Source organism: Phalacrocorax carbo, chromosome 1 (assembly GCF_963921805.1).
Source record: "Phalacrocorax carbo chromosome 1, bPhaCar2.1, whole genome shotgun sequence".
Classification (NCBI taxonomy): Eukaryota; Metazoa; Chordata; class Aves; order Suliformes; family Phalacrocoracidae; genus Phalacrocorax; species Phalacrocorax carbo.
The window spans coordinates 209,072,702-209,099,476 of NC_087513.1; the positions used below are offsets into that span (position 1 = coordinate 209,072,702).

Sequence of the window (26,775 nt, forward strand, 5' to 3'; positions counted from 1 at the left end):
GCACCTCTCTGCAGTTGGGACATAAATCCCACCTCAGGACAGCGTTGAATGGATGATCTTTTTGCCCAGAATAGGCAGACCCTTGTGCGAAGCAGTGCTTTTAGCAAACTGCTGACTTGCACCTCAGAATATGAGAATGTGCCAGAAGCCTGGGAGAAATGGGTTAGATCATGAAATAATTAGTCCCATTATGGAGTGCAGTTCAGTACTCCAACAAATCCACTGCTGTGACTGTAGGGAAATTGATGCTGCCGATGCCTTCCTCCAGCTCTTGCCTTCACCTCTCCTGCCTTACATCAGACCCAGCGATGGTCTAGACACAGGTTCAGTGAGTGGCTCAGTGAGGCAATGCAATGGAAAAATATTCCTTTTCTGGGCCATGTTAAGTTTTTTTGTCTGATCACCTTGCTCACCTGAGGCTGCTCAATCTCTGGCTTTGACGCCACAAAAGCACCTGCTGGGCCTGGCAGAAGAGAGAGGAGGGAAGAGGCAGAGCAGGACCGTTCCTTGCATGGGCAGCCTGCAATTACACCAGCTAAAGCAGAACATCAAACTGCAAACAAACACCTGGACAGGGAAATGAGTTATCATTTTAACTTTTTACCAATTTGAAAATTGACTGGAAAGTCTAAATAGAGTGGATTGTCTTGGAAGTTTGTTATTATTGTTTTATTTCAACATGATACAGCTGTATTGTTGTCATGATTTCTACTTTTCATGGCCATCCAATTTCCCACCTGACCCACACATTGTAATATCAACACGGAGGACTCTAGAGTAATTTAACTCCTCTGTTTTTTCCCCCCAGTTCTTAACAGTGAAAATAATAGTGTTTATCTATGGGGTTGTGTAGATAACTAATTCTTTCAGGTTTGTAAACCCCTTTGCCCTTTGAAGATTAAAATGCTCATATGTACCAGTCACTCAGACAGAAAAGCTGTTCATATATGAGATGTGACGGTTCTGAAAAACCATTTCCTTTCAGTGAAGGAGACTCTGAGAAGGTCACCTTCTTTAATTGAATCACAGGGCTGGAGGGCTCTCCAAGAGGTCACCATCCACTCAGTACCAGCTTATGTCTTCCACTACAGGCTGGATGTGCTCTGGGGAGATATTTATGGACCCGCAGCAGCTCAGCCATATCTTTCTGGGAGTGGCTACACCAAATTCGACCTAATCATCCTGCTGACACCTCCTTGATTCCTTGATGCTGCAGTATTCTACAGATTTAAATACCTGAAAGAAAGAAAATTTTAAAGTCAAGTCTCTCTATATTAAAACTTACTGAGCTCCTGGCAGTTTTGAAGATAATGGGTTTTTCATGTTGCTTTTAATTACAGCAATATTTCCTGTTATTCCGCCCTAATTGGAACATTAACTGGATATTTTAATAGGGTCTTAATCAACACGGAATTAGCATTATTATTTTAATAGTCATTACAATAACCAAAGCAATAGTTTCCAGGAAGCCTCCACCCAAATTTCCTTATTTTCTAAATAGGAGTGCAAATTCAACACCATTTTAAATTAAGGCATGTTTTTCCAGGAACAAGGCTTTATATTTGTACACACACACGTGAGACAGGCTATGCAGTCAAGCATTCTGTATATCATCTTTCAGAAAAAGTTGGCAGAGACAATAAGTCATCAGTGGACAAAAGCCAAGCAAACTAACTGAAAGGTGATATTTATATTTGACTTATGGGATCAGATTCCACTATGAATTCCGACCTTGTAGTGTGCTGTAGGGAAAACCCGTCTCCACTGACATCCTTCTACAACTTGGGTGCTTCAGCAGCAGTTGCAGTAAACAGAATTTCTTTCCGGCTAGCTCCAGCTATTCCCAGCCCCAGGCTTCAGCAAGATGGTCTTCCAGGCGGACCAACACAGCTGGTTTGGAGACACGCTAAGACCAATCTCAGTGAACTGATCTGAGTTAAAGTTATCTTCCCATTCCCCTTTCTCCCCTCCCCACCTCCTTTTTCTTTCCGGTTTTTTATTCAGCTGTATCATTTTCCCAGTGCATTTTACTACACTGCACCACACACAGGTGGGTAGGTGTGTTAGCATACCTGGGAGGAATGATGCTCTCGGTCAGACGACTCACCAGATCATTAAAACACAGGCTCAGACTGTGCTTAAATCCCACCCTAATGCTATTTATCATTGCTATGATTATTATTATTTAGGCTTTGGACAGTGGTAGCACTTTAGAAAGCTACCTTTTGTCCACTAGATCCAATAAAGAAAATAATAAAATAACAGTGAAAGAATCACTGAAAGAATTTGAGGAAATACACTGTTTCTAAAAAGAATAATTAAATAGAATTCTTCCACATTGCTTCTGTTTGTTTTATTATTAATTCCTGCATTGGAAGAAAAAATGAAGTCCACCCCCCCCCCCCCCCAAAAAAAAAAATACAACAAACAAGCAAAAAAAAGGCCACAAAACCAACTTTCTGAAAAATGGTACTTCTTTCCCAAACAGCTACAAGCTTCAGTTGTGAATTTAGACCTCCCAGGTGAAGTGCTGTACATTGAGCTGCACATAGACACTTGAGAAACCATCCTGCTTGTTCTGTTAACAGAATTAATTCCCACAATTGCTAGCAACTGTTTCAATTGTTCCATATAGCAAGTGTCTCCTCTTAAAAAAAACCCCAAGTTTATAGGTGCAATAAATGAATACATATTAGCCTCCCCGCTCCTAAAAACCTCCAGAAGCACAGCTCTGCAGTTCCACCATGAAGGAAACAGGATGAATTCAATCATGCATAAATGCATATAGTGCTAGGCTGGTTTAAGTACCCTGCAGTAAAAAAAAAAAGATCAAATTTTATAGTGAGATAATGATCATGTATGAATTAATGCTCTGAAAAATAAGTCTTTGAGTACAGTTCTTCACTTTTAAAAGGCACATAATTAGGGCGTTGCTCTTGCCAGAGAGCCTTCTGCAGAACAGCAACAACTATCTCAGTAAGGAGTTAATTTCAGAGCCTACACAGGACCATAAAAATGCTCATATTCTTGCACCTTCCAAAACAGACAAAGGAAAAGGCTGTCCTCAGTCATGATTAGGTTCTAGATTTTAAAAAAATTAGTTCCATTATACTGTGCTAACAGCTTCATCAGCGGTAGGGTGATGATACAACAATAAAAGTGCAGCAGGGTCTGTGAGGAGGTATACTTTTTTTATTGGACAGATATAGCTGACATAAGTGGATAGGTTTTGTGCACAAGGATCCTTTTTTCAGTTCAGCTTTCCCTGAAATTAGCTTTTTGTGAAGCTGTCCAGGCACGTTATCGTTCTGTTTTGTCCTTTAAGTTGTGGATGGCTCATTACCACTCGGGCCATGGTTAGCTCCCAGACTGCGGAACTGACCTGACTGAATTTCAAACAACCACCCCTGGGGGTTTTGCTTCTGAAATTATTTTCAGTGAGATCGTTTCTTCATATCACTTCACCACAGTCACACAACACTTCTACTTATACAGGCAGTGACAGGTCAAAGTGGACAGGATTGGGACAGGGCAGAAATAAACATTTTATTTGGCATTATTTACCAAAATTCTTATTCTAAGCATTCAACAGCTAATCTTCCCATCTGTTGCCACCAGAGGAAAATCTCTGTTTTTCCCCATGCAATTGCTGCTGGCTGTGCCAATCCCTGAACCAGCCCCGGCAAACGCTGGATCCTTTGCTGAGCTGATTCAACTGACAAACCCAGCAGAGAGATCTTCACTGCCTGGAGGATTTTGACTGTTTATTTTTGAGGGTTCCCCCACCCACCCCGACCCCACAGCCAAAGAGAGACTTCAATTACCTTACAAAAGAGACCAGTGCACACTATAGCTTCCAGGCAGTTACTAGCCCAACCACTTCCCTTCGGAACAATGAACGACCACATAGACTTGGCTCCTCTTTGTGTAACTTTGCCCTCAGTCTGAGGAGTTTTGTAAAACACTGATAAAACACAGTGTAGGGAGGAGCTTGATAGTGTCAGGAGGAGATTTGATAACATTTTGGCTTTAAAAGAGCCTGAGTGTAACGATACAGGACAAGTCTGTCACCAAACACTGAAGATGTCCCACGTGTCTCACACACATAGTGGTACTAATTCAAGGCGTATTTCACTGAGAAACCCAGGTATGTCAGCGCTTGTGAGCCGGGGAGTTTTCCATAGAATCGTAGAATGGTTTGGGTTGAAAGGGACATTAAAGATCATCTAGGTCCAACGCCCTGCCACGGGCAGAGGCATGGAAGTAATTAACTTGGAGTTACTAATGGAGACAAGGCACGAGGAGGGAAGTAGTTGACTCAGCCACATTGGACACTTTCAAGAGTCGGCTGGACGGGGTGCTGGGCCGTCTTATCTAGACTGTGCTCTTCCTAGAAAGGTTGGACTAGATGATCCCTGAGGTCCCTTCCAACCTGGGATTCTGTGATTCTGTGATTTACCTTGCTCAAACAGGCAAACCAAACTACAGCTCAAGAGCAGAAATGGAGTGAACGCAACAAGCCAGACTGAACTTAAACCCCCATTGCCTGCCCTCAGCAACAATTTTACATCTCCATTATGTAAAATACATCTTATTTGCAATAATCTGTTCTGACTCCAAGGCAGTTAAAGAGAAACACGTCTGGTTTTATGCGGCAACAGCCTGAAGTGGCTACAAACTGAAACTGAAAATTGAGGTTTGAAGCACAGTACAAATGCAAAGAAGCAAGATCACCCAACCAGCATCAAGGGGATGAGATGAAGACACCACAGACCTTTTCTGCTTCTGCATATAATACGTGAAGAACTTTAACACAGACATTTTCCTAAGGTCACTGGGAACTTTTGGGTTCCTTTTGGAAAGTGTGGAGCCAAAAAAATATCTTATTGGTAAAGAAAGGAGACAGGATGGTGCTGTGTAGCCACATCTCATTAGACAGGTTTGCTCAGGAATGGCAGGGCACATGCACTTGTATGGAAAGTCCAGCAAAATATAGCTGCCTTTGGAAAAAAAAAAACGAACGCTAGAGCTCATTTTTTTAATGCCCATAACAAAACTATTTGCCAACTCAGTCTCAGTGAACTGAAACAGCATTTATCTTCTTGCCTGTAATATAGAGGAGATTCTGCTTCTCCTGCTAAGTCAGTGCTTCAGGATTCTTAAAAGACTGGCCAAAAGAAGTGCAATATGTTTTTATTTCTTTGTTGGCCTGAATAGAGGATATATTAGCTGGTTGTTCTAAGAATCAGCAACAAAATGACAAATTAATCCTTCCCCAAAAGGTTGAGAAGATGATGTGAAAGCAAAGTGGTAGTTATACAACAATGCATTACTTAAAGAAGTTAAAACTGACTGATGTCATTCCTAATCTCCTGATTTAAATAAACACAAAAAAAATTAGGACACTTCTAGTTTAAACCTAACTTAGCTCATAAGTAAGCTACAGAATCATAGAATCACAGGTTGGAAGGGACCTCAGGGATTATCTAATCCAACCTTTCTAGGAAGAGCCAAATCTAGACAAGATGGCAGCACCCTGTCCAGCCGACTCTTGAAAGTGTCCAATGTGGCTGAGTCAACCACTTCCCTGGGGAGATTATTCCAATGGTTGACTGTCCTCACTGTGAAAAATTTCCCTCTCATGTCCAACCGGAATCTCCCCAAGAGCAACTTGTGTCCATTCCCCCTTGTCTTCTCCATGGGACTCCTTGTAAAAAGGGAGTCTCCACCTTCTTTCTTTGTAGTTGCCCCTTAAGTACTGGTACGTGGTGATGAGATCCCCTCTGAGCCTCCTTTTCTCAAGGCTGAACAAACCCAGCTCTCCCAGCCTAGCCTCGTATGGCAGCTTCCCAGTCCTCTGATCATCTTGGTGGCCCTTCTCTGGACCCCTTCCAGCCTGTCCACATCCTTTCTGTAAAGCGGCGACCAGAACTGTACACAGGACTCCTGGTGTGGCCTGACAAGCACTGGGTAGAGTGGGAAAATGACTTCTTTATCTCTGGTGGAGATGGCCTTTTTGATGCAATCCAGCATCCTGTTGGCCTGCTTGGCCGCAGCAGCCACTGTTCGCTCATGTTAAGCTTCCTGTCCACCAGCACCCCCAGGTCCCTTTCCACAGAGCTGCTCTCCAGCCAGGTACATCCCAGTCTGTGCTGCACTCCCGGATTCATGTTTTCCCAGGTACAAGACCTTACACTTCTCCTTGTTGAACTTCATAAGGTTCTTGCTGGCCCACTCTTCCAGCCTATCCAGATCTCCCTGCAGAGCAGCTCTCCCTTCTGGAGTGTCTACTTCCCCACTCAGTTTGGTGTCATCAGCAAACTTCATCAGGCTACACTTGATCCCATTATCCAGATCACTTATAAAGATGTTGAATAACATTGGGCCCAATATTGATCCCTGGGGGACCCCACTAGTGACAGGTTGCCAGTTTGAGAATGAGCTATTTACCACCACCCTTTCGGTGCAGGCTGTCAGCCAGTTCCCCACCCACTGCACAGACCACTTGTCTAGGCCATAACACATTAATTTCTCCAGGAGGTGGCTGTGGGGGAACCATATCAAAGGCCTTGGAGAAGTCCAGGTAGACAATGTCCACTGCCCGCCCCATGTCAACCAGTCAAGTCACTTTGTCGTAGAAGGCCACCAGGTTTGTCAAGCATGATCTGCCCTTAGTGAAGCCATGTTAGCTTTTCCCAATCACGTGCTTCATTTGACTTGTGACGGCCCCCAGGAGGATTCATTCCATAACTTTCCCAGAGACTGAAGTAAGGCTGATGGGCCTATAGTTACCCGGATCCTCCCTCGAGCCTTTCTTGTAGACAAGGGTAACCTTTGCCTTCCTCCAGTCATCTGGGACACCCCCCGATCTCCACGATTTGTTAGGGGTCAAGCTCCTGTAGTAATTAATGTACTAGCTCTTCCTTCACCGATGGTGTGTCAGTGTTTGGATCAACCGGCAATTTCGTTCCCAAAGCCTGGGACCCAACAGTGCTGGTAAAGACAGAGGTGAAGAAAGTGTTGAGCACCTCTGCCTCTTCAGCGTCATTGGTGATTGACTCTCCTATTCTAACAGTGGGCCTATGTTTTCCTTTCTTTTTTTTTTTTCCTTTTTCTGCTTGGGGTTGAGTTAGTTAAAACTGAACTGTTTAAATCAGTAAGAATAGTATCTACATGGAGATTTATACTGGGTTAACAAAATTATTTTAAATGTATATAGTTAAACTGGTGCATCATTTTCATAGCCAACATAGTACTGTATGCATTTATAGTTCCCCTGAAAGGGGTTATATTTTATGTAACATTTTAAAAATGAAGGCATTTTTACTCATTAGTAAGTATTTTAGCCTTCTTGATGGCATATATAACTTTGGGGATATGAAAACATGAACATTTTGAATCTAGAGAGACAGCGGAACAAGCACCACTTCCCTGCACACTGAGCCATGCACTGAGCTGCACTCAGAGGCTCACGGGTCGGTGGAGACACCTCTACCCTTCCGCAACGCCCATCCTCTGCAGACAGTCTGGTTGCTGGACGTGCAAGCTTTTGCATGTCACGTCCACCTTTGGGAGGAGTTTTCTGGTCTTTTTCCTCACTGCCACTGAGTACAGGGCCTCAAAGGTGCTGCAGGTTTTGGGGGTCCACATCCCATACAGAACTGGCGCCGTACGGTTTCCTGATTGCAATGCATGGCTGCTGGAGAAACTCTGAGTCACTTTGTGCCACTAAAACCGGTGGTGGATGAGAAGCCTCGTCCTCCACATCTGCAAGGTGCTTGCTTGAAGTAACACCGGGGACCAAACCCGGTGGCCTGCCCCTTTCTACAGGGGACTTCTGTGTGCGGAAGCCTGGGGCAGGGGCTCTGGGCAGGAGGCTGCCCTTTGTGGGGGAAGGATGGCCTTTGGGGAGGTAGATGGGCTTTGAGGAAGAGGATGCCCTTTGGGGAGGACGACTCCCTTTTTGGAGTGAAGGAGTGTTAGGGTGAGGGATGCCTTTTGGTGAGAAAGATGCACTTTTGGGAGGAGGGTGCCCTTTGCAGGAGAGGATGCTCTTTGGGGAGGACACCTTTTGGGGTGAAGGCTGCCTTTTGGTGAGGAGGACGCCCTTTGTGGGGCAGGCTGCCCTTTGGGGAGGTGGGTGCCCTTTGCAGGAGAGGACGACCCTTGGGAAGGGCACCCTCTGGGGAGGAGGGCAGCCTTTGGGGAGGAGGTCACCCCCGCGCGCTGCGTGAGGGTCCATCTCTTTGTCAGGGCCCCCGGGGGACACACACACACACACACACCGCCGTCCACAGCGGGGAGCACGCCCCACCTCTGCGGCAGCTGGGACATGCAGACGCACGGACACACCCCGGCCCTCCCGCACCCCCGCGCGGCGCGGCCGTCCCGGGGCGGGCCCGGGCCCGGGGACGGGGGGCGGGGAGGCGGCGGGGCGGGGAGGCCGCGGCGCCCGGGCCCATTTCAGCGTTGGCGGCGGCGGCGGCGGGAGCGGCGCCATGGCTGGGCAGGTGCTGTGGGCCGCGGCGCTGGTGCTGCTGGCGGCGCTGCCCGCGGCGCTGCGGGCCGACACGCCGGCCAACTGCTCCTTCGCCGACCTGCTGGGCGCCTGGGAGTTCCGCGTCTGGCGGAGCGGCGGCGGCCGCCACGGCAACTGCTCCCAGGCGGGTGAGACCGCGGCGGCCCTGCCTTGTTTCCCTTCCCCGGGGCCGGCCTGGCCTGGCTGGGCCGGGCGGTCCCTGTGAGTCTCCCTGGGGGAGGAGTGGGGCGGGATGGGGGGGGCGGCCGCTCCGTGCCGGGTGGCAGCGGTGCGGGTGGCGGTGCCTGTCCCGTTAGCGGGGCCGGGCCTCGCCTTCGGTGCGGAGCTCCCCGCCGGCCTTGGGGCAGGAGCCCGTTAATGAGAACTAAGCAGCGTGAGGCACTCGCGTTAGTGCGGCTCTGGGTGACCGCTGCGGGCAGCGCTGCTTCTCTTCCGATTTAGTTTTTTGGGGTTTCGTTTGTTTCGGTTTGGACTCAACTAGGCCTCTTCAGGAGCACCACCGGCTCGCTGCGTCCTTCCTCACAGCCCGCAGATGCCTTCCCTCGGCTCGGCGTGCCCTGAAGGCGGTGGTTGGAGCAGCGAGGCGTGGTTGTGCTGGGTGGCACCTGGGCAGCTGCGGGCCGCGGCTGCCGGGGCTTGTGCCCAGGGAGCCCCGTGGCTTCAGGGGGAAGAGAAATACCGCTTCCCTCGAGGGGGTAGTAGTAGCGGGGAGTTCCTATTTAATTAATGTATGTCAGTGTTATTTAAAAAACAGTACATACTTTACATTTGTCTTAATCGTCTGCCTTTTGCTCAGGTGAGGCAAGTGGCCCTCGGAGCGGTGGAGGCGAGGTGGGTGGCGGCGGGAGTGGGAGCACTGGTGTGAAGGAGTGTGGGTGGCTGGTGCCTCACCTCGGGTGTTTTAGGGGAAGAGTGTCCCTGCAGACACAGTGCCTGAGTGACAGTGTCAGAGTCCTGTGTAGCCGCATAGCAAGTTATGTTTAAATAAGTTGACCTTTCCCAGTAACAGCTATTTGGTGGTGCTGCTGCTGATTAAATGTGAAAATACTGTCTAGAAGTTGAAAAAAAGAGCATGTAGACCTACTGATGGGTAAGTGAAGGCCCTGAAGTGTGTTTGCTTGGCGCATTTTTGAAGAAGACTGCATTCAACAAGTGTATTTTAGCATCTTTTGGAATAAAATAAATGTTCCAACATCCTTTGTACTAATTTTTTATTTTTATCTCTTCCACAAAATAATTGCACAATAATGTTTGTATTTCTTGCAGGGCCTGTGGAAAGAAAGGTGTTTGTGAATCTTCAGAAGTTAGATGTGGCTCAGGATAGTGTGGGAAACTATGGCTTCTTCACTTTGATTTACAATCAAGGCTTTGAAATAGTGATAAATGGCTACAAGTGGTTTGCATTTTTTAAGGTGAGTTAACTTGGTGTGTTCTGCATCACCAAGTGTTGCTAAAACGGCCTGTAGTTAGGCTTTTCTTTAGTCTCTGAGTGCCGTGGTGGGGCAGCTGGGACACTTGGTTATCTTTGGCCCTAAGGTTTGCCTGGATTACCAGATACGAGACTTCTTAACATAAGGAAAACGTATCAGTGGCTGGGTAGGGAGCAGAGGGAGGGAAGAGGTATTTATGTTCCACACTGGGCATTATCTGAAATATCTCTTACAGATATTGCTGCTTTCCCTTCTGGGCATGCTTAAAGCAGTTGAAGGCCTTTGCTAAACTAACTCTCCCACTGTCTTGGACATTTTGTTTTTAGTTTTTTTGCTGACACCTTGAACCCAAGTGAAATAGCAAACATCATTGCTTTTATCTTTCCTTAAAGATGTTCTCAAATGCATGAAGACTTTAGAAGGGCCATCTGTTCTTGCTGGAAGATTTCTAGGATCTTTAAATCTTATTCCAGAATACTACTTTAAAATCTAAGGAACCTTCCTGCTGCCTATAATTGTTCTTTTTGAATAACACTGTTGTCTCCAGTCCCTGTTACTGACTTTGGATCAAGCTGAAAACAGTGATGGTAGGCAGGGGATAGACTGGAGGCCCACTTGCTAAGGAGTGCTCTGCTGCTGCTGTCCTGATGAGTGGCATGAATCTGGAGGGTGGCTTGAAACAATCTCTTCAGGATGACTTTGTTGCCTGGGAGACAGGGGTTTTGTGCAGCCCTCGGCAGGAGCAGTGAACACGTTTCTTGGTTGGTTCAGAAAGCGTGGTCTTGTGTCTGGCCTCAAATGTGCTGACAGTAATCACCCAGACCTTGTCCAAGCATGAAATATCTGATCATTGGCTAGTAGTATGGAGGGTGAAGAAATTACTTTTGCCTTAAATTGTCTTTCTGGGAGCCAGTGTAGGTGGCTTATTTCAGAGCAGCTATTTTTGAGTCAGGGTTTTCAGATGTGAGTGATCCACTCTTCCAGGAGAGCGGTAATCATTCCTGAATATAAGTTATATACGCGGCTTTGATTAAGCTGCAGTTTCCTCCACGTTGATTGGAGCTCCTTAAGTTAAGGGAAAGGGCTGTGTAGGGTTTTTTCACAAGACCAATGGTGAAGTTGTTTATGTGGTCTTTGTTGTGAGTTAACCCTGGTAATCAGTGGGATGGGGGAAAGAATGGGAAGGGTAAAGGTGCTAAAACTCAAGGGTTGAGATAAAGGTACTTCAGTAGGTAAAGCAAAAGCTGTGTATGCAAGCAAAGGGAAAGAAGGCATCCATCCACTACTTGCCACCAGCAGACAGATGTTATCAGTTTCTAGGAAAGCAGGGTTTCGTCACACACAACTCTTAGGAAGGCAGATGCCATAGTTCTGAATGTCGCCCTGGCTGTTGTCTGAGTCACTGAAGGTGCTTCTGTTGCTATCTATACCTTGTGAAATACATCCCTGGAGGATGAGCGCTAGGTCAGTGGCTGATAAGCACTAATCTTGTGTGTTCCTCTGTGCTTATGAAAATGTAAATGCATTGATTTGCAAGAGTACTCTTTAACAATACACCAAAACTGTGTTATAGAATAATTTAGGCTGGGCAGAACTTCTAGAGGGCATCTGATGCAACTTGCTGCTCAAAACAGAATAAGTCAAATAGGCACCTGAGTAGCAGCAATGCACCAGCTCGCATTTCATGGTCATGAAAATGCCTTAGCCCTTTGTAGGCAAATGGATTAATTGATAGTTTTGCAATTGCTTTTGGTATTGAGAAACAGCAAACTTGTTTGGCTCATTGTTCAGGAGTAGGGACTCCATCAGCAAGACATGCTTAAATTGAAGGCTTCTTTCCTTAAATATTATAGAGAGGATTAGAGCCCAATTCAGTTACCCTCTCTATAATTTTGCTGCTGTAAGGGAAACAACATATTATGAAGATGCAAGTGTAATGGCTGAGAAACACAAGGAAATATCACAGCACTTAGTAAATGCATTTTTTTGCTGCGGACAGCTGGTTGGCTTTGTTAGGTAACAACTTGCAATGCTGCCTATCTGCAAATCTATAATTTCACAATTTTAAGTGGGGACTTGGGGGGAAGAAGTGGTTCCATATAAACTCCTTGACTTTGACATATTTAGATATGTATATCTCTTTACTTTTAATCTACTAAATACTGCATTACATATGAAATAGAAATACCAAATATCTAGTCCTGGTATAAACTAAAAATGTGGTTTCTTCTACCAAATGTAGCTAATGCTCTTTTAGGACCTATTCCACCATTTTCTACTGTAAAGCTTCTAGGAAACAAGAAATATATTCAGCTCAATGCATGCTTCAGAGGTGTTTGAAGAATGATTGCCTATTGTTTGAAATACTCCCACCATTTGCACCTGAAAGTAACGTAAACATAGCAGACTTCATTTGCTTGGTGTTGGTCATAATCTAGAAGCCCTTGGAGTAAAATTGGGTAAACTAGAATGCTAATTGGTGAGGGCCTTCCTTCCTGGAAATGCAGCAAGAGAAAAGCATAAAAGCAATCTCTTAGAATATTGCTTAGCCTTAATCGTTATTGAGAATGTGGAAAGCCATTAGACAAAGTCCCTTTGGAATTCATGGAAAGAAGGAATTGTCATTGTTGCCAATCTCTTGCTTTACAGCGAGAAGGTGCAGAACTAGTGTGTTTAATATAGAGTAATTTGCTGTTGTTTTTACTACTTGGTAAAATTACTTAGTTTCACTCTGAAAGAACCTTCCATTGTGAACACTGTTCTGGAGTTACAGCTTGATTGTGGAATGACTTTTTGGTTCACGGAGCAGTTTGTGGTGGTGGTTTCCAGATGAAAGATTTCATGCTGATGAGTTGTTTCAGAAGAGCAAAATTGCTACTCCCCACTTTGAACATACTGATTTTTATTTCAGTTGTAATAATTAGGCAGAAAAAAAAACCCCTGAAGTTGGTCTCATACCATTCTTAAGAGTTTTGCTCTTCTGAAAATGCTGCAGGTATTGGAGCATAACACAGAAAGCCTTGCGCATCTACTTCCATAGCTGTGGGTTTGGGCTTGTCAGGAGAGTCTTCATTGCTTCAGGGCTGCTCATAAACTTAAAGTTCTGTTTATGTTGCACTCAAGTTAAATTATGGGGCTAAAAATCTCATAATGGTGACAGGGCAGATAAAGCATCCTGATTTACCTACTATGATCCTTTAACGCTTCCCTTATATTCTGTGGTTGAACAGAGAGGATGGAGTTGCTAGGCTGAATGAACTGTATTGGAGCCAATACAGTACTTCATGTGTTTTGAGCACAGAAGTACAACTGGTGCTAATTGAACTTGCAGGGTATTTTTGCTTAATGTTGAAGAATTAAGCTATTAATTATGAACAAGAATGCTGTGGGCTTGTCTAAATGGTGGTTTATCAGAGCTACTGTAGTGTGTGGATATAGACACAGCCTGTTTGATGATGCATGTTTCAGTGAGTTTTTAATAGCCTTTTGTTCCTGTGGCTTACTAAACAGATAACCACTAAAACTTTCGTAGGGCCTCACTGCCTTTACAAGTTATTTGTTCTTTTACCTGAGGACTGTAGGAAAATGACTTTCTACACCAAAGGAGTAGGTTGGGTGAGCTTATCAGTGTGTTTTTTTTCTCAGTTTGCTTTAATAGCTTAAGTAAATAAGCTCTAACAGTGTTTTATTTCTAACTATTGTTGTAATGTAGACCTGTCCCCCAGGGCATGCCAAGTTAAATGCAGCCTCCTACTGCATTCTTGTATTCTGCTTCTCACAAGACATAGCTACTGTGCCTGGCATTTGTTTGCAGCACTAAATAACTTGTTTATGGAAATGCTCATTTCTTATTTAATGTGTGCTGCTGAAACATCCTGATACTGAACTTGAATGTGAAGTTAGTGTATTGACCTTTGGAAGAAGCTTGAGCATGTGCTTCTGCTGAATGATATAAGGATTCTGTAGGGCCATGTAAGATATGAGGCTCTAAAGAATTTTTTTTCCTCCAAGTGATGGCAAAAGAAATACGAACAGCATAAGGTAAAAAGCTGGAGTGAGGCTGAAAGGAAAGTTGAGGCTAACTTGTTTCAATTATTTGTTATCTTTGTAGTATTTATTTAATGTTAAGACTACCACTTTGAAGGGAGACAGTCTCGTAAGATTCTTACTGTTTGTCCCTTAAGCTAAGTGATATTACTTCTCACTTTTGAGATGTCCTCTGGCAAAAAGGAGAAGTCTGGCATTTTTTCATATTAAAACATTAGCACTACTTCAGGAAAAAAAAAAGAAATAGATGATAGAATATTCCACTGCTCAAGTTACTGGTCTTTTCCAGTCTGACTTGGTGACATCTTTGTCACATCTTTTCCTCGCTTTCGTGACACCCCCAAATTTGATTAAAACCAGAATTCTATTCTGAGGTAACCAGCCTAGACAAGCGACAGTAGTTAATGTTTAAATTTCAGAATGATAAAAAAAAAAATCTGAATGCATTTTATTCCATGTTGCAAAAATAGAAGTGTTACAAGTTGCTAATGCTATTTAATCATCATGCAAATCAACTGAAAGTTAATTTCTAGCCTTAGTTGGACTTAATTGGCAGTGTGCAACTCCTGCTTCCCTGAAGTGTAAAGCTGAATTGCAGAATGTTCCCTAGAGGAAAGAAAATGCATCTGTAGTTGGTATTTGCTGGCATTTTATATTGGGTAGCAAGATGCAGTGGTTTGTACTGTTAATATCTTCTATATTTTTGTACAGTAAGGCATCTGCAAGTCTGCAGTCCTGTTCTAATTAAGAATGTGCTTCCTATATTAAAATACATAGGCACACTTGTAAATTTGATGACAAATGAGTGGTAAGTCTTTCCACCAGCCTTAACGTACAGGGTAGTCTTGCCTCCTGGAACCTGAGTTGGCTTATTGCCTGAACATTCCTTAAATTTAGAACAGTAGATGTAAAAGAGGGTGGGATGGCAGTCTGTGTATGCAGCATTGCCGAATCCCTGATAAAATGCTGTGTCCAATAAGGTCTCCATTCTTTCTTGCTTTCCTCTTAGATTAAAAATTTAAATAAAGCTTGAAACAATTACATTTTCTACCAGGACTAGAATTGAACATACAATTAGATTATGTCATGATCAGCAACAACACAGGAAGAACTTTACTAAAAGTGTAGTGTACCAAAAATCTTACCTAGGTTCAGGTATCTTATGGCAAGCCTTTAAATTTAGGTACATGAAGCCTTTTAAGGTCAATATTGGAGTTGCTTGGCTAAATAATGGCATTAGGCAAAGTCACGTGAGTTGTCAGACTTGAGAAAAATATGCATTTGAAATTGAATTAAAGCTTAATGTTTTCAAACTTCAGAATTGGAACCGTCAATATAGTTTGGTGCCTTTCTACAGGAGATGCTCTAGATCAGTCAGATCACTGGATGGAGTTAACTTAGTACTGCAGATGTAAGCACTGGCTGATGAAATTATCACATGTGGTGTGACTGCTGTGGTCTTAACTTAAAAATGGAACTGTCTCTTAAGTCTGCAGAGGAAATGCATTCAGCAGTTGTCCAGCAGTCGCTGGTGATCACAGCTGTGTGGCTGTTGTCATCTGTGAAAGATGCTCTTCGTTGATGGGTTCCACAGATGTGCTGGGTGCTGTGCTGGCAGCTCCAGTTGAGTCTGGCTTTGTAATTTGCATCCAGCTGAGTCAGTGGTTGTTCATGCAATGGTGCTGTGCCAAACAGTTAGTCACACCCCTGTACGGCTGTTGGATGAGCACACCTGCCCAGAGCAGGTCCTCTGAAACTGGTACAGTCGGGTTTGCTAGATCTAGTCTGTCAGAGCTCTTCTCTGGTTACAATAAAAAATGTTGCGTGTGGTTTTAGCAATGAAATATGGATTTGGTGGTGTACCTTCTGGTAGTAAGCAGTGCGTGTCATTGTCATGGCACTGAAGACTTTGCTGTCCCAGTTTTTTCTGTAACGTGGCCCCTTGGGAAGTTAACTAGGTTGTAGAAATTAAGCACTAAGTATTGGGTTTTTTAAAGGTTTCTCAGCCACTTCTCTGTATCAGTGACTCTCAACTAGAAGTCAGAGAGGGGAAGAAGCAAACTAGGACCTTACTGGGTATGTTTCAATTTCTTAGCTGAAAACTGGAGTTCAAACTCCCTATATGTAGATGCCATTAATTGGCTATAGTCTCAAAGTCTCCATCTCCCCTTTTTAAAGCCAATTCAGCAGTAGTATATTATCTGCCAGTCTGCAGAAAGATAGCTGCAGAGGACTTGAATTGCTTAGCTTTAGGTTTCTACACAGAGTGTCTGAAATTGTTGTTTTGTGGGTTTTTTCTTGTCTCTTGTCTGTCTTGAAACATTGCCACTGACTGTCCCCTCACCCCTTTCCTAGTCTTGTTGGTATGTTTGAACTGAAAGGACAGCACAAGAAACTTGCTAAATTCACTTCCCTGAAAAGTAGGTTGCACAAATGTTAATACTATTTTGGTTATCTACATTTTAAAAAAAGCAATAAATTTAATCTCCAAAAAAAGAGAGGGATTTCTAGGGAAAACAAACAACCTCAAGGCAAGTTGTCATTTTACTTTGCTAGTTAGCAGATAACTTGTTACCATTTTTCTGGGAAGATAAGTCCAAAACTGTTCCAGTGAAGAAAATTATCTCTATCCCAGCCAAAACCATGGCAACTTGTTACGATTCAGTATAATTCTCCATGCTAGGCAGGACCTGCATATGAATGTTGCAGGACACAGACCGTTCTTTTCCTTGAGTATTCTTCAAGTATTCAGATTGAAGGCCAGTACTTACCAAGAGTGGTTGTGCTTGGTCTTGTTTTAATCTGAGACAGCTTTTAGATGGACAAGACAGTTAAGTATTGATTTACACTATCATGTAGAGCCCAATAAGACCCTCTCACAGTAACTTACTGATGTAAGGACAATAACTTTTTGCTTTTGGTAGTGTCTGGATTTCTAGCAATGCTATTCTGAAGAGGGTATTTCTGAAAAGCTGTCTCTGGACCTTGCCCTTGGTACTTGGCCAAGTGCAGTTATTTCCTGTATTGCACAATCTTGCACATTAAGGTAGGATGAATAGAACAAGGTAACAGCTCAGCTTTCTACTGCCCTCGTCCTGCTCTGGGCAGCAAACATGCTTACCTTGCTAGACAACCAAGGGTGTAGGTGTGATGCCTCCACAACCTCTGAACCTGGGACGAAGCAAATTCCCATTGTTCTAAAACAGTCAGAGGATTAACCTTCAATTTTATCCCTCTGACTTAATTATTTCACTATGTATTCTCCTTCAGATTCTCCACAGAGCCTTGACATAGTCACAAACCTCCCAGTCTATTTACGTAACTTATTTTCTATCTTCAGGCATTTCGATCACTGTAAGCCACCACCTTCTTCAGTGAAGAGGCTGAGCAAACATTTTGTTGAAACGTAGCTACAAAATCACTGTACCATTGTATGTGTGCAACTCAAATGGGGTGGGATTTAATAAAGTATTCTTGGACTAGGAAACTTGGATTCCACTTAAGTGATTTGTGTGATCAGAAGAGTTACATTAAAGCTTTTGTTGTGTGGGGTTTTCAGGCTTCTGTGTAGCTTACAAAACAGATTTAACCTTAAGAGATGACTAAATATCATCGTCGTCTGTTCCCCCCCCGCCCGCGGACATTCTGCTGTCAAAGAATTGCTAAGCCATGAAACTTACACAGCTGGGCAAAGTGTCAGTGTTAACCGTTGAATGAAGACACGTTTCACTGAATAGATTAACTTAGTAGTCCCCTTCAGTGGTAAAATGAAGACTTGTGTGACTGAATAAGGAAGTATTAGGACTTGAGGTTTTATGAACACTCCCCTCACCACCAACTTCAAATGAGTTGCTCTCAATGGATCATCATTTCCTTTTGTCTCATTTTGATAGTTCAGGTGAAATTGTTTCTTGGTGCTCTTGTACCACAGCCCAAATGTAAAGCAGTTGCAGGAAGTCTCACCTTCATTTCTGACTTCTAAAATGGAAAAGCTATAGTGCAATTCTACCTGAGAGGTTACTGGGTGAGAAACTTGCCGTCCTTTCTGTGTTTACTGTTCAGGCTGCCATGAGTCTTTAGTTTCTCAAACTTGCAGCAGCCCAGGGTTAGTCTGACTAGTCACATATTTGGTGCAAGAAACCACAGGGCCTTGAAGAGAAGTATAAGTAGCAAGGTCTTTACATTTTTGCCTAGAAAGTAACTGTTGAACCCAAACAATTAGCACCTGATACTAATGCATGCTTTGTTGCTAAAAGTGCAAGTCACAACCTGTTTGTCTCCCTCTAGCAATTTGATAAAGATCAGTTTCGTTTCTTTCATCTGGTTAATCTTATTTTGATGCTTTTTTTGAAATCTTTAAATCAAACACGATGCTGGTTGATCTGAAATATACGTTTGGCCACTTCCTCTGGAACACAGGCAAAAAGCAGCTGAGTGGGTAGGGACTACTGCTGTGCAACAAGTACATCTACTCAACACAAGCATAACCTCTTCACATTACAGTACAAAAAGGAAGGCGAGAATGTAACCAGCTACTGTAATGAGACTATGCCAGGATGGGTACATGATGTACTTGGCCACAACTGGGCTTGTTTCAGTGGACAGAAGATTTCTTCATCTCCCTCAGATGTTCACATAAACGAACTACCTCTCCAGAAGCCCAGAGGAAGGTAAGCAATGGATAAGTGACCTTTTACTGGAATAAAATGTTTGGTAACTGTGCTTCAGGCTTCAGCTAAAACCATATGGACCAATTCTGTGACTGAGGGCAAAGTTAATGCCAGTGATAATGTTGGGAATAAACCTGAATGCACAGAGGAGGGTGTCCCTGTCACACCACGTACTTTCTCCTTCAGTCTGTGGTGAAGCCTGATTACAAAACTGGCATGTCTAAAGATCATTGTAGCCTTCTAGTTAGTGTCTCAAATTTCAGAAACCTTGCTTTGATCCAACTTTGATCCAATAATCATATTTCTTTATCAATACCTACCAGAAGATGCTTCCAGAGTTAGTCTTTTCCATAATAAGTTTAGAGAACACCTTAAATCCCAGTCCTTTTCTTATTATTTTATTTGGTTGCTTTTCTTTGCAGACTTTCAAGCAGACGTTACGTGCACAACTCTGACTTTGTAAATGCTATCAATGCTCGACAGAAGTCCTGGAGAGCAGCAAGATACAAGGAGTATGAGAACTTTGCCCTGGAAGAACTAACTAGAAGAGCTGGGGGTCTCTATTCCAGAGCTCCAAGGTATTAAGACTTTTTGTTTTGCCATAAACCCCGCTGCTGCAAAAAATCTGCCTGTATTTGTCCTGGCTCTTCCTAGCTGTCTCTTGGCTTGTAGTTCAGATGTTTAATCAAGTTGCAAGGCCTTCCAGCTCATTTTCCTGGAGTGCCAACATATTTCTTCATGTGAATGATTATTCTGAGCATCTGTTGTCTCAAGTAGTTGAGACAAATAGGGTTATCCAGCCTTTAATCTTGCCCAGTAACTTGCTGCTGAATTCATATGTGCAGGGAATAAATGGGGACTGTCTCAGCTCTCATCTCACTCTCCTGTGTACACATCAGCTGCTTGCTGTAGTCATGAGTTTCTGCTTGACCATGTTCCCAGTTCTGCTAGTTCATAATTGCAATTAAAAAGCAGGAAACCACATTCTGCTATTAAACATAAGATTTTCTGAGGGAATTCCCTGGTTACTTTGATAATTTGCTGTGCTTGCAACCAGGGACCTTTAACAGGAGTAGAGTCTCAGTGAGGAAGCATGAAGTAGCCCTGAGAGTGCCATCAGGGTCTTGCAGATCACACAGCAGAGAGTGATAATGGGGATGGACACGTGGTCCTCTACGTTAATTTGAGAACCAGAGTTCTTTGATCTGAAGATTCCCTTCTTTACAGCCATTTACCTTCCCTATATTTTTGCTTTTCCCACCCTGTACTGCTGTGGGTAGGAATGCTACTTACTTCTCCAAACTGTGGTGTGGCAATTGTATGTTTGCAGAAGAAGGTCCTACTATACAATAAAAACTCTGATTTGCATGGGAGTATTATGCAGATTATCATGGTTTCTTCCTGTGGACAGAAGTCTCCTTGTAGATGGGCTTAAATACAGTAACCTATTTGGAAACCTGTTGCACCATGTAGTGCCATGACAGTATTTTGTTGGCCCTCTAATGCTTTCAGAACAGACTCCAGCGTCTGGTGTTTGTGACTGGCACTTGATGAATGATTTATGGGGCAGGCATCAGGTTATGTGAAAGCCAAATGCAGGCAGCTCTTGGCTTGCTGATACATGAGCATCACTTGTCTGCAAGCGGTAGATGAGAATAAGTTACATTCAATACATCTTCAACAGACACAGTAAAAACTTGCTCCAGGGAAGCCTCTGGGACAGGTGGGACTGCAGTTATTGAAGTGTTGATGTAAGCCATGTTTGTGTCTGCAATTAAACAGTCTGTAGTTGCAATTAGTGCATGCTGCCAAGGTGCCTTTGGCAGGTGCCTTCTGCAGTCAGTCTACATACCTCATGACGGCAGAGGTGTAAAATAGCTGCTGCAGAGCTGTGTTGCTAGTCGCTGAGAGGTGCCTCAGCACTTCACATTGGGTCAAAAGTATTTGACCTCACCAGTTTGTGGATGGTTCATAATATAGTTCCTTCAGGGAGGGAGTTGATTAGGTCTTGCATCCTGCTGAAACTAATCTCGACACCCAGTCAGCTTAGATGGAGACTATTTTAAATCGCTTAGCGTGAAGTAAGTACAACTAACTAGTAGAAGCCAGAAGATGGCAACTGAGCATTATGTGATTGTTTCCTTGCCTAGAGTGTGATGTGTTACTCAGAAGCATTTTCTTCTCTTTAGACCGAAGCCTGCACCTCTAACATCTGAGTTACTCAAAAAAGTTTCAAGCTTCCCTGAATCCTGGGACTGGAGAAATATCAGTGGTGTCAATTATGTCAGCCCTGTTCGGAATCAAGGTAAAAAATAATTAAAACTGTGAATTAAATACTTCAGAGCTTCTGTGATATACTTTGTAACTTGCTGTTAACAAGAAGGTTTTGTCTAGTGTCCTGCAGTTGACACATTGCACCTTCTCTGAATAACCTGTGGAAACTGGGTGGAGTCCTGGCTGACAACGCTGCCAAAATACAAGGTGGTAGTGGCTTACTCAAACAGCAGTGTCTCTTGCTGGAGTGAAAGCCAGTTACCACAGTGCCCTGCATAAAGACAGCTGTCAAGTTTTGTCCAAACAGTCTCAGTCATTGGTTTCTGCGTGCTGCCAGATCTGGTGTACATATAATTCTTTCCCTACTTCCTGCTGATGGCAGATTATCATGCAGCTTTAATGAATAAACCCATGGAAATGGTTTATACTGCCTCCAAATCTTATCACCCTGATAACTTTAGGATTTACTTAAACGGCTAGTTGCAAGAGGAGGTGTCAGTCACTATGAAAATTGTGGACACTGAGAAATGCAGAATACTTGTAAAAAATATTCTTCTTTTGCCCCTGTGATAGGCAAGTATTTAGCTCAAAGTAGACTGAAAAGGAAACCATTCTAGTATATGTTTCTTCTATAGGGAGTGCTTTTATAGCACTGTAGCTTGAGATACCTGAATCAGATAGTTACGTACTGGAGGCCAGGAGTTGACTCGGTTAATGTGTCTGATCCACCATTTGCAAATAAATTTGCGTCTACTGGTGGCTATCTGGTTGCAACTTTGAGGGGGAGGTAACATAATGTTAGCATGGTGGGGAGAGAATAACTTAAATAACTGGTCCCTCATTTATGGCTCAGTTTTTCTGCCAAATTCTGCCAGCTGGACTCCTGGTAGCAGAGGAAACATAGGAAGGCTTGTGGGAGTTCTAGCTCACAAGCTGACGCACGGCAGCACTGAAAGATGGCAACAGAAAACTAAATGGTCCTATGTAGGTGTGAGTTCTGTACTTTCTCCTGGTGTGAATTGCGAATATCCCAAGGGCTCTCTTACCTTCCGGACAGCTGAGCACTTGGTCCCAAACTTATCTTTTCTCCATTGTGTTGCTTCAAAGTTTCTCTAAATAAGAACTAGTCTATTGCTTCCAATAATAAAGCTGCCTACACTTTTAATCTGAGAATCCATGCTCAGTGTGTTAAATTTCGGTGGAATACGCATTCTGCTCCATTAAATAAAAATTTTATCTTTCAGGCTTTAAAAAAGCGCACAAACCAAAAAACCTCTGAAAGATGACCATGTGCAAATGGTGCTGACATACAAATTAAGTCTTGCTTATGGTAGCTTGTATGATTTTTCTGAAGCATTGGATATCAGTGCTTCATTAAAATGATGGTATTAGAAAGTCTTAGTTGTATATCATTAAGATTATTAGATGACTAATGAGAAAATGCCATGGGGGAGAAGGCTGCAAGCAGTAAGATGCCAGTTGTGTGGCATATGCGGAGGGAATTGTATTAATTACAAGATCATGGATTCCCAGATCTCACATACTTGTAGAGTCACTGCTCTTTACTGAAGGAGGAAAAAAATACAGCATCTGAAGTGGACAAGAATTAAAAGGGAAATGTGCATTCTCTGTAGAATACCCTGAGACGTGGCAGGCTTCGTGCAACTGCAGTTGTCTTGGGCTGTAATATTTACTGTCAGCATGTTAGCTTCCCTGCTAGTATTTCCTATAGTCAAGAAAGTAAAGACTGAGCTCTCAGGTTGTTTATAGAGCAGTAACTGCATCATTGAGCCAAGAGATGTCATCTTTGAAGACAGCCCTGTTTTTGTTAGTTAGCAACTTCACTGGGAGGAGGGGAACCTGCAGATTTCGTTAGCCTTAAAGAGTGCAGTTCCAATTTCTTGCTGACTTCTTTTCTGCAACAGGTCAAAGTAGGTCAAAAACCTGGACCACTGATTCTTCACTAGGTATGCTGTGTCTTCTCCTTACTCCTCATAATGCAACAGCCCTTTGCAGTAGAGTAAGTGGAATCTGATGTGGCTGAAGCTTTAATTGACTCTGAAAGAGAATTGGAAGTCTCAGAAAAGCAACTACTCTTGCAGCTGTGTTTGCCCTCTGCTGATACAGTGTGGTTGTCATGCTATGGGCTTCCCAAATACCACTGTGGTAGCAGGAAAGAAATTTAGCAACCACCCCAACAGACTTCAGACTAAAATGGTTATGTTAATTGTATGTTTTGCATCTTTGCACACAAAATGCAGCAAAGCGTTCTGCAGAGTGGCCTGCCTTGGATGCTGTGACTGTACAGTGAGTGGGAGGCACCTTTCACTGCTTCAGTTTGCCCTACTGGGCAAAGACTGTTCATGTTCAGGCTGATTTTGTCCCTTCTCTTCAGAGATACGTCTAACTGAGTGAAGGTGCAATTTCACAAAGTCTTGCCTTTGTAATAGCTCTGCTTTTATACACCTACACAGTTCAGGAGAAGGTATTTTGTTTTGTTCCTCAGGCCTCCCTCCTTGTCATAGCTCTGCAATATTTGACTTTCCTACTGTCAGGAAACAAAAGGAAATTGGGCACCTTGGTGACAATCAGTAGATAAAATAGGACCTCATCCAAGTAATTGTCCTTCCCTGTGATGCTTGTCACTCCACTTCCAAAGGTTCTTAATATGTTACAGGAAGCTCCTAAGGAGTGAAGAGGCCTAAAACTAGAAGCAATACTAAGTTTTGATGCAAAAATAAGACTTAACTCTTTGCCAGGAAGCAGAAGGGAAATTGAAGTGCCGCTGAAAAGCCAGCATAAGATTTATATGCCCTTGGAAGTAAGGGGAGCTGGGATGAATCCACTACATCAAACCTCCTATTTATACCACTAGACTCTAAAAAATCAGTTATTTTAGAGGTAGCTCTAGAGGTGGAATATTCTTTCAACTGGAAATTACAGCATAAAATCCACTGATAGGTTGAAATAATCTAGAACAATATTGTTACATTCATTTAAAATATTTCATTGCCCCTTAGCATATGTGCTCCATAAGAGTTAGTCTGAGGCAGTAGGTTACAAGCCTTCTCAGCCCTGCTAACGCGGTCCCTGTAGGTTCATTCTGAAGGACTAGCACAGCTCTTAATACTACTCAGAAACACTGAAGAGCAATAAATTGTTGCTTATTCTTGAATAAGCTCAGATTCCTTCAAAAGCTGTTAGAACTGTTTTTTTTGAATTGCTTACTTAAAAACTAAATGTATAGTTGAAGGTTTTGCTCTATCAGGGTTCAAGTTCTAATCACTGTCTGGAAGGTTATCTGACTCTTTTCAGTGGACTCTAGCAACAGTTGTACCTGAATGCCTGAATGCAGGTGACTTGCCTTGTTTATGGTGCTGACTGTTCTTTGTGGTTCCTTTATCTTCAGGCTCATGTGGCAGCTGTTATGCATTTTCCTCCATGGGCATGCTGGAAGCAAGAATACGTATCCTCACAAACAACACTCAGAAACCAATCTTTAGTCCTCAGCAGGTCGTGTCTTGCAGCCAGTATTCTCAGGGTAAGTACACTGGTGTATACAAAGGTAACTCTCAGCAATGATAGTGCTGCAGAAGGATACTGTATATTAAAAACTTGCATGCCTTCCCCATCACCCACTATATAGTTTTTTTCATAAAACTATCTAGCAGGTTATACTTTCATAGTACTTTCTTTGAAAGATTGCAGAAAATATTCCCGGGTTTTCAGCCCATCTTACTGTAGGTGTGGGATTGAACCATGAGTAGGTGGCCTCATGCTCAGCATGTTACTGGATTTCAGGCAGATCTACCTGGGAGATGGGGAATATTAAGGAATAGGGCTAAAAATATAGATAACTTGCAATGAATGCCTAGAAAGAGTGAAAGCAAATATCCCCTGGAAACCATATTCAGAGGGAGGGGGAGCGTGTGGGGAGTGGGGGATGAGCAAAAGCGATAACTAAAGCTTTCCAAAGGACAGTACCTGTGTTAGGACAGGTCTTTTTACTGCGTGTAACTAACTGTTCGTCCTGATGGGGAGCGTCAGGAGCAATTGCATGAGAAGGTGGTCCATGCATTAGCATTTCCAGCATAGCTCCCACTGATGTGAATTTTGTCTTCTGTGTTCCAGAAAGCTAGCTGTAGCTAACTGGAGTACTAGGATTATCTGGGGTGGCTGCAGTCTGTGTTCAATACTGTATCTAGAAGTATCCCAAAAGATTTGAGTAGGAGAGTCTCCTACCTCAAATAGCTCTCCAAAGGAATAAGCAGGTATTTGGGTTTTTTTTGTTTAGGTTGTGATGGAGGCTTCCCATACCTTATTGCTGGAAAGTACGTCCAAGACTTTGGTGTGGTGGAAGAGGACTGCTTCCCTTACACAGCCCGAGATTCTCCATGCACTTTCAAGCACAGCTGTTACCACTACTACACTTCCGAGTACCACTATGTCGGTGGTTTCTATGGTGGCTGCAATGAAGCCCTGATGAAACTTGAGCTTGTTCTATATGGGCCAATGGCTGTTGCCTTTGAGGTTTATAGTGATTTCATGCTTTATAAGGAGGGGATCTACCATCACACTGGGCTGCAGGATGACTTAAATCCTTTTGAATTGACCAATCATGCTGTCTTGCTGGTGGGCTATGGTACAGACCCAAAAAGTGGTGAGAATTTCTGGATTGTGAAGAACAGTTGGGGCACCTCATGGGGAGAAGATGGTTACTTCAGAATCCGCCGTGGCACTGATGAATGCGCAATTGAAAGCATTGCGGTGGCTGCAACTCCTATTCCAAAATTATAAATGCAGAGGTCTTCATCCATCTAGTGCCTTGTCCCCAGCCATAAGAACATCCTGATTGATAGAAGTGGCAGTTAAAGTCTATCCCCTAGCTTGAACAGGGGAGCTTTAATGAAATTTTCCAGAACAAAGGAACAGTTTCCCTAGGTGAGTGAATGAACACTGTTATCTCTGCTCTGTGCACTGAAGGCTTCCTCTCAAGTCTAACAGCAGATCACCTAGAATTAGCAGTGGTGAATATCACTGGATATACATCTTCAGTCACCAGTTACATTTTCTTCTGCAGACAATCTTGAACTTCAGGTCTGAGGGAAGCATCTGCTATGATATTCTGTAACTGCTCTGAAAGGACGCTGTAGTGCCTTACTTTTCAGAAATCAGGAAGTCACTGCAATTTAGAACATAAGTGTGTATTGGGGAGGGAATGGGCAATTACACTGATTAAAAGGAAATTTTTAAAGCTTTAAGTGTCCTGCAAAAACTGCATGTCGAACCATTATGGCAATAAAAAACAATTCTACATTTCAGGCTGTTAAATATTCCAGCTGGATTTTATTGCTGTGCTTTGCAATTGATCATCTCAGTGTTCAATAAAAATTACCCCACTCCTATAGGAGTTTGTAATTGTGGAGGTGGTTGGTTCTTTATTTCAGTGACCTGTCTTAAGTTTTGAACTTCCTGTCAAGAACTTTTTTCTTCAGCAGGATCTGAACTGGTGGGGGAAGGAGGATGAGAGGGCAGAGGAACTAGGAATCATCCAGCTGAGGCTGAGATTCTCACAGCAGCATCAAGCAAGGTTGTCCAGGAGTCTAGTAGTCCTTGCTGTGGATATGGGACAAGTCATTGGGTAAATTGGCTAATTCCTCACTAATCCTGCTTAAATCCTCTGTGTTAATCTGTTGCCCTACTCCTTTCAAATATACAAGGTAGAAAAATAGAGTTGAGGCAGATTGCTACACTTGCAGTTAACCATTTCTTTATAGATGAATTTCAGCTGCAACTCAGTATTTGGTTAGTGCAG

At 43.3% G+C, this 26,775-nt stretch overlaps 1 protein-coding gene and 1 long non-coding RNA gene across 4 annotated transcripts; one reads left to right on the top strand and one right to left on the bottom strand.

Moving 5' to 3' along the window:
* Positions 1-642: 642 nt before the first annotated feature.
* Positions 643-3,943, bottom strand: LOC135311570 (uncharacterized). Of its 2 annotated transcripts, none has more exons than XR_010371228.1 (3): positions 3,825-3,943; positions 1,732-1,890; positions 643-1,236 (listed from the first exon to the last, which is right to left on the bottom strand). It is a non-coding gene; the product is annotated as an uncharacterized LOC135311570 (long non-coding RNA). The 2 variants fall into 2 exon arrangements; XR_010371227.1 differs by having other exon boundaries at positions 1,732-1,906.
* Positions 3,944-8,456: 4,513 nt separating this feature from the next.
* On the top strand, positions 8,457-26,382 carry CTSC (cathepsin C). 2 transcript variants are annotated; one of them, XM_064441398.1, is made up of 7 exons: positions 8,457-8,667; positions 9,806-9,951; positions 18,520-18,686; positions 19,109-19,264; positions 20,876-20,991; positions 24,370-24,501; positions 25,255-26,382. In XM_064441398.1, exons 1-7 carry the CDS (start codon positions 8,499-8,501, stop codon positions 25,755-25,757), a joined length of 1,389 nt encoding a protein of 462 aa, XP_064297468.1. In that variant the 5' UTR covers positions 8,457-8,498; the 3' UTR covers positions 25,758-26,382. The 2 variants fall into 2 exon arrangements, with proteins under 2 accessions (XP_064297468.1, XP_064297469.1); XM_064441399.1 differs by lacking the exon at positions 8,457-8,667 and adding an exon at positions 8,757-8,892.
* Positions 26,383-26,775: the final 393 nt, after the last annotated feature.

Bases quoted from the DNA above. Each gene is read 5' to 3' on its own strand.
- CTSC (XM_064441398.1), top strand. From the start codon at position 8,499: ATGGCTGGGCAGGTGCTGTGGGCCGCGGCGCTGGTGCTGCTGGCGGCG. The intron at 9,952-18,519 runs GTGAGTTAACTT...TTCACATTACAG, and splicing joins AGTGGTTTGCATTTTTTAAG to TACAAAAAGGAAGGCGAGAA. The intron at 19,265-20,875 runs GTATTAAGACTT...TCTTCTCTTTAG, and splicing joins CTCTATTCCAGAGCTCCAAG to ACCGAAGCCTGCACCTCTAA.